Here is a 15259-nt window from a genome sequence, read left to right on the forward strand (position 1 = left end):
AGTACAAATATGTTTATTTAATTAAATGAACTGTCCCAGGACGCACCCACCCTCCATGACCTTTCATCCCTCCAAGTATCAGAGTGAACAGAAAGTGATTGCCATTCATGGATTTGCGATTCTTTCGAGAATCGCGGCCTTGCTGGTACTTATTACTATTCCACTCGTGCCCGTTTCATCTTACGTTGTCGAAACGGGCTCTTTGTCTAGTTCTACCATAAAACGCCTGATTGATGGAGTGCAGACACTGAGACGTGAAGATCCGTTTGTGCTGCTCTGTCCTGGCACTTTAAAGTGCGTCTACCAGCGACCCACCTAGGGTCAGTTTGCAATGATGTGTACACTTTGTGATCGACGTATGGCCAAATAGAGCCACAAGTCTATGTGTGACCGTACTCGGTACATGTGTCAAAATGACTGCTACTGCTAGAAATAAATGAAGGGCAGCTCATATGTTAGATGCTTTATGGGGGTCTGCTAATTCCTTAACATTTCTCATTTTTTTTATTCCAAGGCTCTCCTGTCCCATCTGCTTCTTCTCCAGTGAGCCACGTTAAAGACGGTAAGTGATGCAATGACACCGCTTCCAACTAAATCCATTAAAATGAGATTACAGAGACAGCTGGTGATGTCCCTCCTTCTTTTATGGCCATGGCTGCTACGACTGTTGGGGTCACTGGGGTGCTGTTTCTTACCCCTCATTACTTTTCACAGCTCTACCAGTAGGGGTCATCGTCGGAGCCACACTAGGAGGGCTGCTCTTAGTGATTCTTCTAGTTGTTTTGCTCCTCTGGATGAAGAAGCCAAAGTGGAAACTCACAGGTGAGTGTACATGGGGGGGGACTTCATCCATGCTTACCCTGAAGGATCAGCCAGGTGTCATGTCATCTTTTCTTGTGTTGAGTTCTTAGTGGCTTCGAGGAGCCACTTTTTTATTTAATGGCTGAACTTCATTCCTGCTTGTTATTCCATCTGAACTGAACTGCTACACTACATGGTTCCTGGTGTCCAAGTTTCCGATGCTGTTGCTCTTTTCTGTGTTCTGTCTCATGTCTGTAGATTATCCTGATGTCTGTCTGATTTTCCTCTGGGCAGTTTGATTTTTATTCTACATCCCCAATACAGGTGATGGTTAGGCGAATGGGCAGTGGTGGCATTAGCCACTTGTGTCACCATGTAGTAGAAAAGTGGAAAATGTAAATGTAACATTTATTTAGTTAAGTCAACAGGGCATTGTATAGCACCCACTTATTTACTGTTGTACTGTATATGGGATACAGTGCCCATATGGATATTAAAGGAGATGTTTGGGATTTTTCAGGTTGAATTTATTTCTTCATAATCATAGTACAGTTTATAAATGTGCAACAAATGTTCAAGCTTTATAACACACTGGTGAGGCCTCATCTGGAGTACTGGGTGCAGTTTTGGTCTCCAGGCTACAAAAAGGACATAACAGCACTAGAGAAGGCGCAGAGAAGAGCAACTGGGCTGATTAGAGGACTACAGGGGATGAATTATGAGGGAAGATGAACAGAGCTGAGCCTTCACAGGAGATTAAGAGGTGACCTGATTGAAATGTTTAAAATTATGAAGTGAATTAGCCCAGTGGATCGAGACAGTGACTTTAAAATGAGGTCATCAAGAGCATGGGGATACAGTTGGAAACATGTGAAGGGGAAATTTCGCACAAACATTAGGAAGTTTTTCTTTACACAAAGAACGATAAACACTTGGAATAAGCGACCAAGAAGTGTGGTAGACAGTAAGACTTTAAGGACTTTCAAGACTCGACTTGATGTTATTTATGAAGAATGAAGTTGATAGGACTGGCGAGCTTTTTGGGCCTGAATGGCTTTCTCTAATGTTCAAATGTATGATACATGTGCAGTGCCCTCTGTGATGTTGGGGACAAAGTCACACTACGTCTTGGTTTACCCCTCTGCTCCACAGTTTAACAAACAACTTTGTTGTCAATTGACAGTTATGTAACAAATAATTAATATACAGATATTGTTGGGGTTCAGTTGTAATAATTTGTTTTTGCTGCATAATGTGCTCACTATAGGGATATTAATGTAGGCTAACAGAATGTCAGGTTATATAGCGCCTTGATGTATGGAGTACAAGTCACAGGAGGTTCTGCTCAGCCTTTATAACACACTGGTGAGACCTCATCTGGAGTACTGGGTGCAGTTTTGGTCTCCAGGCTACAAAAAGGACATAACAGCACTAGAGAAGGTCCAGAGAAGAGCGACTGGGCTGATTAGAGGACTACAGGGGATGAATTATGAGGGAAGATTAAAAGAGCTGAGCCTTTACAGTTTAAGCAAAAAAAGATGAAGAGGAGACCTGACTGAAGTGTTTAAAATTATGAAGGGAATTAGTCCAGTGGTTGAAAATAGAATTAAACACCCCCTGAGTTAAAAAAATAAATGTGCCACTTTGTTATGTAACAATCTTAATCTTTGTGTATTTTATATTTTATTGTCATTTTTTGAATTATCTCTCTATTATAATAAAAAAAATCTTGGAAGGAGACGAGACGTAACTTTTTCACATCCTGCAAGGCAAGTCTTTGTGCCAAGAGATTTAACTACACCCGGGGCCGGAAATAAAAGACAAAGAGTAGATGACAAAGTAGAACGTCATAAAGAATTCAAAAACAGTGCAGTACACATTCAGAGATAATGGAAGTACGAAAATTTGAAAGTCTTGCAAAAATGATAGTAAAGATCGCATTAGCGCAAATAAACAGAAATTACTCTGTGAAATAACAACAGCAAAAAGATATCAAAAATATTGTTCGGATTTAATCTTTTAAGTCGGAGACTTGTAGATCGTCTCATTCGTGTTGCCATCAGGGAAAAGTAGTGTTTCTTCCCAATGAAGAAGCGTATCCACGAGAATTAAGTTTTGTTGTTTGGTGAAAGTGAAATCCCGCGAGAGAAAATTTCAAGCCCCGTGAGACAACACTTTATGCAAAGAGATTTGGAAAAGTCCTGCCCACATCTAAAACATTTACAGCCACGCACACGGTTCAATCATATCTCATTTGTGTGAATGCTATTGTCACACACAGTTCGTGTAGGGAGAAAGAAACGATATTCAATCAATCAATTCAATTTTATTTGTCATTTACTCACCGGCAGTTATACGTTGCGTTGTCACGATGGAATTCCAAACACAGAATCCAAATTCATGCGATCTTGACGAAAAGGTAAAAGCGAAAAGAGATTGAATATATGGATATAGGTGATATGACAGAAGTATGTAGATATCATTTGGCTTTAAACTTTAAGTCGGAGACTTGTAGATCGTGTAATTCGTGTTGCCATCAGGGAAAAGTTGTCTTTCTTCCCAATGAAGAGGCCTATCCGTGAGAATTAAAAGTTTTGTTGTTTGGTGAAAGTGAAATCCACATACGTGAGCGGCAGAGGCGTGAAGTTGCTGAGGTTTGGCGAGCAAAGCCCCCTAGTTTTTCATATTTGTATTTTCTGTTTGTATTTATGATCTACACTACTAGTTAAAAGTCTGGAGATGCCTAGAAATGTTCATGCTTTTGACTGAAATTGACACTTTTTTTTTTAAAGATACCATTAATATGATTTAAAAACACAGCCAAGTCATTCCTGGTGTTGCTAATTGCTAATTCAGCTTGAAATGACTGATTGAAATGAGGTTCTTGTCAATCTGTCACACAGAATGGCCTCCATTCTGCAAGAAAAACAGACGGATATGTTTCTTGAGAAAGCTGTGGCATTTTGGCCATTTTTTTGAACCCAGAACTGGACTTTAGGAATGCCAGGAGCTGACAGCACAAGTGAACAGAATAACGGGTGTCAGCAGTGATGATTCAACTACAGAGGTTTCTCTAATAATCATTTAGGATGTAAAATGACTAATTAAGGAAAAGCTATGGGGTTGACCGTAAGGACACTGAAGGAATGGCTGCTGACAACGAGTCTTTGTTGTCATATGTGAGTAATAAATAAAAAATCGGTACTTTTTCGATTATAAAAATCAGTCATTTCAAACAGTTCTTATCCGCCTATTTACTATAAAATCACGCTTATAAATTTTTACTCATTTTAGTTTGCTAAAAACGTGGTGCACATTATACAACATAATTTTTTAAAGCAATTTCTCACATAAATCTAATCTGAAACGTCGGTTGCTGCATGCAGTGCGCTGTCGTTGTGTGTTAGCCGCCGACGCCAGTGTGGGCGGCGAGCGGCTGCCGGGCTGTTTTCTGAAAAGTACACAAAGCAATGGCTTCACACACAAATCAACGCAATGGGTGAGCCGGGGAGAATGAAGAGGAGGTGGGCTGAGATCAGGAGGAGTTAGACTGCATTTTAAGCTCGTATTTTAAATGGATTTATTTATTAACTTTTATTCCCACTTTTCATTGGATTTATTTGTGTACTTCTTTTAGAACACTGCACAGTTGACACTTTTGTTGGTTTTACTTGTGTTTTGACTTTTCGGTAAAATAAAAGCACTTGAGCACTTTTTCCACCATCCTCTGGCATCATCAGTGAATTGTCCTCGTATGTCCGCTCATCTTGGTCATAACTATCGACGGTGTTGGTTCAGCAGACTCCCATGTGGGAAGAGGGAGTCTGTAGGGTGACCGACATTGTCACACAATATAACAGAAATATAATCAAAACTTCTCGTTTTTCCACTACTGCAGTGTTTTGCATTTGAAGATCATTCCGGAAACATTCTATTATTCTACATGCAAACTGCATAAATTTGTTTCCTTAACTAGAATATCAGTCGCAGCCAGTGACACAACATGACATTCAGTGCAGCATAGCGACACACATCAACAGTGTCAGAGCTAATGCAAACGCAAAAAATAAGAATCACGCTAAGAGGAAAGAATAAACAAATAAACGTAGTGTATGCAGAACAAACAAAGACAAATAAATGAATTGTTCATGGAATGCAAGGTGCAAGACACCATTTTGTGTCTGGGTGTACGACAGTGTTAGCTGCTAACAAGAATTACTTTAACGGCATAGAAGAAAAGAATAAATGTTTTAGAACCGGGGTCTCCAACTCCGGTCCTGGTGGGCTGCAGTAGCTGCAGATTTTCATTCTACCCCTTTTCTTAATTAGTGACCAGATTTTGCTGCTAATTAACTCTTTTCCTTAATTTTAATTGATGCACAACTTAAGACTCGGGCACCTTAATTATTTCTTTTTTTAGCAATTGAACAACATTAAGACACAAAATGATCCAACACATAAACGACAACCTGCGTCCATCACACAGTAACTGAAAATAAAGAAAGGTGAAAGCCTCAGTAATGTTGTTCTGCTCAGGTCCATAAAACATTTTGACAGACAGCACTCTTAAAGAAAATCAAAGGTTTTGGAAACGTCTGCCGTGACAGAATGAACGCCATGGAATTAAATAACAGGTTTAATTAGCAAAGACAATTGGCTTTAAATTAAGAGACTGAATGAAGTGAAGTTGGTTGGAGTTTGATGCCCCAAATTAGTTGCTCATCTGTTGGCTCACTTCACATCAAATTTATGTTAGGTGCCATTTAAGGAAAAAAGAATCAATTCAGTGGTAAAAGTCTCAAGAAAAGTCAATTAAAATAAAGGGAAATAGTTAATTAGCAGCAAAAACTGGTCGCTAATTAAGAAAAAAGTTAGAATGAAATCCTGCAGCCACAGTAGCTCTCCATGGGCTTCATGTATAAACGGTGCGTACGCACAAAAATGTTGCGTACGAATGTTTCCACGTTCAAATCACGATGTATAAAACCTAAACTTGGCATAAAGCCACGCACATTTCCACGGTAGCTCATACCCTGTCGTACGCAAGTTCTACGCTCGGTTTTGCAGACTGGCGGCACCCAGCGTCAAAGCAGTGCTACTCTTCCTGTGTGGTTTCCCTTTCTTTTTTAGATCCATATCCCTAACGCGGCTTTATAAATACACTGAAATTAACCGCATATTGTTTATTAGTGTAATGCATCTGATTGTAATTAACCTGTAGCAATATAATGGTCGACAGAATGGTCAAACTATTCCAAATACCATAACTGCTTTAGCGTTGCTACTCTCACTACACCTTCTTCTTCTTCTTCTTCTTTCAGCTGCTCCCATTAGGGGTTGCCACAGCAGATCATCTTTTTCCATATTACTCTCACTGCACCACTCGGAGTATTTATATCACTGTATCTGAGTGGGGAATCACAGCAGCAGCTGATCGGAAAGAGAATTATCAGGATACAGCATCAAGCACACACTGCCTCAGCCATGCTGCCTATTAAACTGCTCTCATATGACAAACACTTCAGAGACTTTCCTGTACGGACTTCGCGGTTCAGAAACAGTTTCATCCCAAGAACTCTAAACGCACTCAATCAGTCCATCAAGTGCTCCTTGTAGAACTGTTTACTTATAAGTACAATCACCTCAATGTAAACTTGCGATACAGTTATAATATTGCACAACCTGAGCCACTTTATAAAGCATGTATTTACATACGATGACGATATCATTTTTAAGATGAAATACGGGAAAATATGTTAAAATATTATACAGATAAAACTAACTTCATTTAAATAATCTATATTCTTAATAATTAAACATGTGAGGACACAGTGCCGCAGTGCTAGTGAGGAGCTGGCGCTCCATTCACGGATTGTTCCTGCCTCACGCTGTATTCTTGCTGGTGCTGACGCAACACTGGAAGGATAGATGGATAGAATAATTAAATAAGAACTACAAAGATATTTCAATGTTCCTTAAAATTTTTGAAGAATTGGCGTTTTAAGCTTACAGATGGCTTAACTATTACAGAGCTGATTGTGTGGCGATTGGGTATTTGGAGAATGAAAAGTAAGGACAGGAATTGGAGGTGAGTACGTTTTGAAAGAGACAGTACTGCTGTAATAAAGTATTTCATCGAAGGTCGTGCATGGCGCCGCAAGCCTCTTGCGTGATACATGAACAATCACTGCGCCACCGTGTTCCCATGTTTAATAATACGCTTTAACTCCTATCATCATGAAAATGATATCACGTATACATCTCAGTATTTTAATTATTCAGAGAGCTGTAATATCACAAATGTAATGGATTCTGTGTCCTGTAAGAGGAAGAGAAAGCCAGTTTAAGAAGCACGTAGTGATTCACACACATAGAGCACATAGAAGATCAAATACGAAACAAAGCATTTAACGTGCTACTTTAGTTACGATGGGATTTGAAAAACTAGTAAATTAAATGATTTTAAGATGAAGTTTATAATGTTCTACTTTAATGACAAAATAAACTACGTGATTAAAGTGGAAATTTCGAGATTAAAGTTGACATTTCGAGCTTCTTTTCCCACTGTGTGCCTATTTTTTTTTCTCTGTACCCTAATAAGCTTTCATATGACACTCAGACGGTGGGCTACGACTTGCCTTTTCACAACGACATTGATATCCGACAACTTCTTTTTTATTTCAGGCACTGTGCGACTTTGTGAACTTGAGCTTTCGAGTTTCTCCGACACACTATGTCAGTCAATCAACTTCCTTTTGTTGTTTATACCACTGTTTAAACCCACAAATAGTAAGTTTTTCTTTGCCTCCACTTGGTATTCGCTGAAATTCTTCTGTTTTCCCTCGTGCTTTTCCCATTGCCTTTTCACAGAACGCTGAGCTTAAGGGTTATTTATATTGATTTGCATATTCAAAGAGGCGTAATTCTGGGAGGAGTTGGGGCGGGGCAACAGGCACGTGCACAACTTTTCACACTGACCAGGATTTATGGAGTGGAAGAACGTGAAAGTTGGCAGATATATGCATCTGGATTTTTTTGTGCGTAAGCACATTTCCACTTATGTCCGTACATCATGTTATAGTGCAAATTCTACACACGGCGTTATGCACGAGGCCCCAGGACTGGAGTTGGAGACCCCTGTTTTAGAATTTTGTCAACTAGCAGAAATTTAAAGCATCGAGTTCATCACTGTCCTTGTCTTCCGTGGATGTCGAATGTGTACAGCTAACCTCAGTTCAGCAGCCTTGACTGAGCTGCCAACAATAACCGGCTTCGCAGGCTGACATCCAACATCAAAAAGACTTCGAGCATTAGAATGAGGAGCTTTGTTGCGACGGTGCTTTTCAGTTGCACAATGCGACTTCAAATCACCCCGATGAGCGTCAATTTCACATCAACAATTCTTCAGAAAGCTTTTGTGTTGTGTCTGCTGGAATTCTCTGGATCAAGTCCTTAAATTCTACTTCTTTTTCCCACTCGGCACAGTACCGCTGCTCGTGTTTCGACCATTTACCTATGATGACGATATGATTAAGCGAGACACTTCGAAATTTTTGCCAGTGTTCGAAGTAACCAATATCAGCGTATAATCAATCAAACATATCTTTGAAAGAATACATGTCCGTACATTTATTTTCACTTCATACAATAGCCGTTCGATATGACATCATTGACGAGATTGAAATATTGACCAAAAACTCACACATGGCTATTAAAACAATAGCCCAAAACCACAACCCGCCACCACCTAAATTTTTCCGCAACATTATTTAAAAAGATGCCCAGTTTGGCGTGAAAGCCGCCCAGCTGGCAACACTGTAATGCTCTTCACTACTGGCACACATACAGGGATTAGACGTCACAAGTCAACGAGTCTAACATTCCTCCAAACAAAGAGTCTACCTTTATCGTAACAGCAAATGTTTTTTTTTTTTTTTTTGACGTTTATAGCTGATTATCGCAATGAACACAATTCAACATCCACCCTAAAATGTTGAAAAGTTAAGGGTGTGTATTATATGTGAATTTCTTTTTTATACATGAACATTTTGGACTAAATCAGCAAGCGCATTATACATTGTGCACATTATTTGAGATTTTACAGTATGTTTTTGTATTTATTTAACAGGTTTCTGTGAAAAGCCAAGTTCCCATGTAGGGACAAATAGTTTTATGTATCTATGACTAATTCCCAAACTCGGTCCTGGGGACCCCCTGTGGCGATAGGTTTTTGTTCCAACCAGATTCACAATCAGTGATAATAATCGATAACAACTGATCTCATTTAATCAGCTGGTATTTTTTATTCCTCTCTTATTCTGCGTTCAGAAAACACAACAGTATGGGTTTTACATTTATAAAGACATTAATTTCCCCTTTTCCTGTGTAGTTTGCTCCCTTCATTTAACACTAAGAGTGACAATTAACACCCAGCACAGCAGACACCCGGGATGACGAAAGCAGCGACGACTTCAGCGTCAGGCTCGCTAATTAGTAAAGAATCAATTAAACAACCAGAACACCTGGAAAACCAGAAGGAAAATTAGGTTGAAAATATTGTTAACGACTTAAAAAAAAATGACATATTCCCCATATAGCAGCTTATTACATTTTAATAAAAATCTACCAAACTTAGTTTGTAATTTCTACTTTGACTCCAAAACACAGGAAGTGGGAAATAACGACTCACTTAATTAGGCTAAGAGTTCAATGAAAAACAGAAATCGGTTGGAACAAAAACCTGTAGCCACAGGGGGGGGGTCCCCAGGACTGAGTTTGGGAATCACTGAATTTTCTATTCTATGATACAATGCAGTGCTTCCCAAACTCAGTCCCGGGGGCTCACTGGGGCTGCAGGTTTTTGTTCCGGTCGGATTCCTAATCAGTGACAACACCTGATAGCACTGATCTCATTTAATTAATTAGCTGGGATTCTTTTTTTTCTCATATTCTACATTCAGAAAAGCACAACAGCATGATTTTTATATTTATAAGACATTTAGATATATTTCTGCTTTTACTATTGATTTAAATGCTTAACTCTCTTTTGTTAATTCATTATTTTGCTCTCTCTCTCTCTGTGCAGTTTTTCCCTTCGTTGTATCATATTAATAACAATTAAAAATGAGCAAACAACACTGAATAATCAAAGGAGGCAACTACTTTAGTGCCAGACCCACTAATCCTCTTTAATAAAACCCCTGTGTGTGTCTTCTGGTGAAGTGTGCATGCGCGGGGCACGGTGCGATGCTTCAAAGGCTGCCTGACGCGTCACACAAGACAGAGAGGGCGGGACCTGTAAAATATCGCGCGGCCGATCCAATCGGATTTCAGTAAATGAGGTAAGACCTAAAACATAAGGCACGAAAAATCCAATCAGGTACTGAGACGCGGAGACCAGCTTCCCCAAAGAGGTGGGATTAGTGTTTGTTGTTGTGCAAATGTTCACTCTGAGGATGTCAGATTTGCGATTAACAAACTTGGCCCGGTAAAGTGTTTTCCTAAATATATGAATTTTCATGATATTACAATAGGATGACTTTTAAAAATAGATTTATTTTCGCGCACATAAAATCCGTTAGATTAAAATACTTGCTGGAGAGACGTATTACTGTAAGAGAAAATTAAAGGCACACAATACAGTGACGCATATTACAGCCACATACAAGCCAGTATTACTGTAACAGAAAATAGACGGTCCTTTGCCATATAATATAGACTGTTCCTACTAATGTTTATGCACTACTGTTCTAGCGCCCGTTATTGTAACGGGCTTAATGTCCATCCATCCATTTCCCAACCTGCTGAATCCGAACACAGGGTCACGGGGGTCTGCTGGAGCCAATCCCAGCCAACACAGGGCACAAGGCAGGAACCAATCCTGGGCAGGGTGCCAACCCACCGCAGGACACACACAAACACACCCACACACCAAGCACACATTAGGGCCAATTTAGAATCGCCAATCCACCTAACCTGCATGTCTTTGGAATGTGGGAGGAAACTGGAGCGCCCGGAGGAAACCCACGCAGACACGGGGAGAACATGCCAACTCCACGCAGGGAGGACTCGGGAATCGAACCCAGGTCCCCAGATCTCTCAACTGCGAGGCAGCAGCGCTACCCACTGCGCCACCCACGGGCTTAATGTCTAGTTAGTAAATAATGGATTAAATAAATAAACTAAGTTTGGTTTTAAAAAATGGGCGGCACGGTGGCGCAGTGGTAGCGCTGTTGCCTCGCAGTTAGGAGACCCGGGTTCGCTTCCCGGGTCCACCCTGCGTGGAGTTTGCATGTTCTCCCCGTGTCTGCGTGGGTTTCCTCCGGGCGCTCTGGTTTCCTCCCACAGTCCAAAGACATGCAGGTTAGGTGGATTGGCAATTCTAAATTGGCCCTAGTGTGTGCTTGGTGTGTGGGTGTGTTTGTGTGTGTCCTGCGGTGGGTTGGCACCCTGCCCAGGATTGGTTCCCTGCCTTGTGCCCTGTGTTGGCTGGGATTAGTTCCAGCAGACCCCCGTGACCCTGTGTTCGGATTCAGCGGGTTGGAAAATGGATGGATGGATGGATGGTTTTAAAAAAATCTTAAAATATACCAAGCAGTTCTATGGGAATAATGTATTTTTTGTCTTTTTGAAAATATTTTCATTTTGATTTTCATTCTACTTTTCCAGGTGTTCTAATTTCCATATTGTTCCCAAAATACAGAACATGGGAAATAACCCATCACTTAATTAGCACAGGAGTCTGATTAAATACAGAAGCTGGTTGGAACAAAAAGCGCTGGGAAGCACTGATGTACAGTAGTGCCTTTCATATCAACCTACCTCTGTAGAAATACTAGGAATGCTTTGGCTGTATTTTTGAATCCATTTAATGGTTTCTTTCTAAAAAAAAAAAGGTGTGAATTTTTATCAAAAACATGAACTCTGACTGGCACTTCCATGAATGTTGTGGGTGGAGCTCCTGGAGGTGGGGTCACCCTGACATCACTGCTGTTGGCTCCTCCCTCCACCTTTAGCAGGAGGCTTGAGCAGCAGACCCAGCCAGTAGACCACTGGGTGTTGCCGTTTGGAGGATTTGTAAGTTGATGTTTTCTGCTTCTGGATTTTTTGCTTCTGTTTTACGATTGCGTCTTCTGGATGTAGTTGTTTAGGATTGCTTTTTTTTTTGCCAATTCCTTTTTTGTTCTTTTGAGCATTTTGCTTGTATTTTTCTATTTTCTTGTTAATAGAATCTTTATAAATATTTTTTTCTTGCCCTTTTGGTGTAGAAGTTGAAGGTTTACAGTCATCTTTTTTATACTTGTGAGGCTTTTGTTCCATAGTCGGACATTATCTTTAAATTTGGATTGTTAAGTCAGTTTGAGGGCGGCACAGTGGTGCAGTGGGTAGCGCTGCTGCCTCGCAGTAAGGAGACCTGAGGTTCGCTTCCCGGGTCCTCCCTGCATGGAGTTTGCATGTTCTCCCCGTGTCTGCGTGGGTTTCCTCCGGCCGCAGTGGTAGTGCTGCTGCTTTGCAGTAAGGAGACTGTGGGAGATTGTGGATTTGCTTCTCGGTTCCTCCCTGCGTGGATAGCACTTTGAGTACTGAGAAAGCGCTATATAAATGTAATGAATTATTACACTGTGGAGGGCATAACCAACTGAGGGCACCTGCCAGTCCATCATAATGCACATCAGTGAAAAGTTTGGCCGTACTCAGAAATTGTCATGTTTTTGATAGAAATCGATAACTTTATTTAACAAAATTCATTTTAAAATGCAGCCAAGGCATAACTAATGTTGCTAATGGCCATTACTTCTTGAAATGACTGAATTTTAATTTCTTATTCACATATGACTGCCCACAGTCCAAAGACATACAGGTTAGGTGGATTGGCGTTTCTAAATTGGCCCTAGTGTGTGCTTGGTGTGTTTGTGTGTGTCCTGCGGTGGGTTGGCACCCTGCCCGGGATTGGTTCCTGCCTTGTGCCCTGTGTTGGCTGGGATTGGCTCCAGCAGACCCCCGTGACCCTGTGTTCGGATTCAGCGGGTTGGAAAATGGATGGATGGATGGAGATATGGGCCACTATCTATCTGCCTACCATATGGTTGCGAGACACGGACGCTATCCAGTGACCTAAGATGAAGATGCGTGTCTCTTTGGTGAATCGCTGGTTTGATTTTGTGTTGCTCATGGAGTCCCAAATGAGGCACATGACCTGCAGTGTGAGGGAGCGTCAGATACAGCACCACAGCCATGAAGCGCGACTCGCTGAGTGGCTGGCCCAGGCCAAGGGGATGCCCACGTAACACCTGGCGGCAGCACATAGACGGTCATTTCTGGAGGGTGGGACTGGACTGCGTGTCTGCCTGTGGGGGGAGGGGTTTCCCCCAAGCCCCCAGCTGTTTCATTATGTGGTGGGTGTGGCAATGCACTGTACCAGTGCATGCCCCCCCAACCTCCATCCATCCATTATCCAACCCGCTATATCCTAACTACAGGGTCACGGGGGTCTGCTGGAGCCAATCCCAGCCAACACAGGGCGCAAGTGTTTCCTTACGAGAGGCATTAGCTCTCTGGAAATGTGTTCTTTTTCAATTGCGGCATTTTAATAACCTGAATTTAAATAAAAAAAATATTAACCCACCCAGCATGCAAAATGACGGTTACAAGCTTACACGACAAGTTAGGATAATTCTAGCTCTTTATTGACAGTTTTACACGGCATTACAAACGGGAAGCTTATGGCAGACATGTCAAGCCTGTGGGTAGCCTGACCTATGCAGCCTGCCATCTTTCATCGCCACGCTGAAAGGATTTTAGCCGGACAGAAGACATATTCTTCCGCCCGGAAGCTTCAGAGTGTTGGCCGTAGGTGTCCATTCTTATATACTCGTTGCTCCTTGTGCAGGTTCTTGTCTACGATCCAAACAAGGACAGGAAGGATTCCAGTCCCACCTTCAAAAAATACAGGAAGAGTACAATGCCTACATGCAGTTCTCATTCTCCCAACAAGGAAAGAAAATAGTGTACTGACAGAAGACAGAAATATACCAGTCTGTCTTTAGGCTGACTATTCAATTCTCCAGTTGTCTGTGGCTCTCTAGTCCTGTGCTTGGCTCGGCAATTCTAATTACTGAAGCTGTGCCCCTCTGTGCCATATTTGGTCTGCCTGTATGAATGAGTCCATAACAGTGGGCACAGAGAACAGTGACATTAAACTTAATAATACATAGTATAACAGCAAGGCAGGAAACAAACCCCGGGCAGGGTGGCAGCCCACCACAAGGCACACACACGGGACAATTTCGGATCGCCAATGCACCTAACCTGCATGTCTTTGGACTGTGGGAGGAAACCCACGCAGACACGGGGAGAACATGCAAACTCCACGCAGGGAGGACCCGGGAAGCGAACCTCAGGTCTCCTTACTGCGAGGCACCAGCGTTACCCACTGTGCCACCGTGCCCCTGACTTAAGCCAGTTTTCCCCACTTTATGCTTTGGCCAGATTGCTGTCTGCAGGTCAGTTTCTTGGGCAAGCTGGTCCGGAGAGAATCTCCTGACTAGTTAAGGTAGTGAGCCTATACATTATGGCTGTTTTTGGGGTCTTCATTCCCTTTGACCATGTGCATGCCTCCAAATTACAACCCACTCTTGCATTTTCTAATGGAGCTCATGCATACGAGAGTCCTGTTCTAAGAAAATAAGCCTTCATTCAAACTTACCAACAACATCCCAATGACGTCCTGTTCTTACATTGTGCCAGGTGATAGTGGCTACCTGCTTCATGCCTTTCCCTGACCGCCAGAACACGCTGGAGGGGCACATAGTCTTGCGTTCTCAGTTATGGATGCTCTTGAATGCATGTGAGGTCTTGACACATCTCAGAACATCTGCAGCACTTGTGATGGCGTCTGCATGAGGCCGATTAGCATCGAGACGTGTTCACGAACGCACGTCTACAAGGTGATTGTGATTTATAAAGGGTGAGCTGCACAGAGAGGTGCGGACACCAGGCCTTATTTTTGAAGTATGATTTTGTTTTTTTGTTTTTTTCACAGACTTTTAGAACTGAAGCCCCCTAAAGCCTAGCAGAATGGGCAATGCCCACTTTGTCTTACACCTCAGAAACACGGAGGGCACTCTATCTTGCTACTTCCAATGAACATATTTAAGTTTTAAGGCTTTTTTTTTTATTTAATTAATTTATAAAATGTGCTTCATCTTAGAATGCAGTTTCATGTGAGACAATTGCTATTTATTCCATCACTTATCCGGGGCCACACAGCACTTTTTTTAATGAGCCAGACAGGGGACCAACACAACTGTCCATGTCTTTAACATGATTGTGAAGAAATAACTTTGACTTGAAAAATGCCAAACTTTTCATACAGTCTTATAAACAAGTTTGGGCCCCCCTCGTAATTCTTTGGATTTTTTGTTTCTCATTGGCTGAGCTTTCAAAGTAGCAACTTCCT

The 15259-nt window shown here is 41.6% G+C and overlaps 1 protein-coding gene across 1 annotated transcript in view; it reads left to right on the forward strand.

The window, feature by feature from the left end:
- The window catches only part of LOC114647662 (CMRF35-like molecule 5), a 56469-nt gene extending 41596 nt beyond the window's left edge, over positions 1-14873 (forward strand). The window contains exons 5-8 of the mRNA XM_028796269.2: positions 515-562; positions 715-822; positions 14653-14767; positions 14843-14873. Of these exons, the coding sequence (XP_028652102.2) occupies positions 515-562; positions 715-822; positions 14653-14767; positions 14843-14873 (302 nt within the window). The remainder of the gene's footprint in view (positions 1-514; positions 563-714; positions 823-14652; positions 14768-14842) is intronic.
- Positions 14874-15259: the final 386 nt, after the last annotated feature.

The sequence above is a fragment of the Erpetoichthys calabaricus genome, chromosome 3, assembly GCF_900747795.2.
Source record: "Erpetoichthys calabaricus chromosome 3, fErpCal1.3, whole genome shotgun sequence".
Lineage (NCBI taxonomy): Eukaryota > Metazoa > Chordata > Cladistia > Polypteriformes > Polypteridae > Erpetoichthys > Erpetoichthys calabaricus.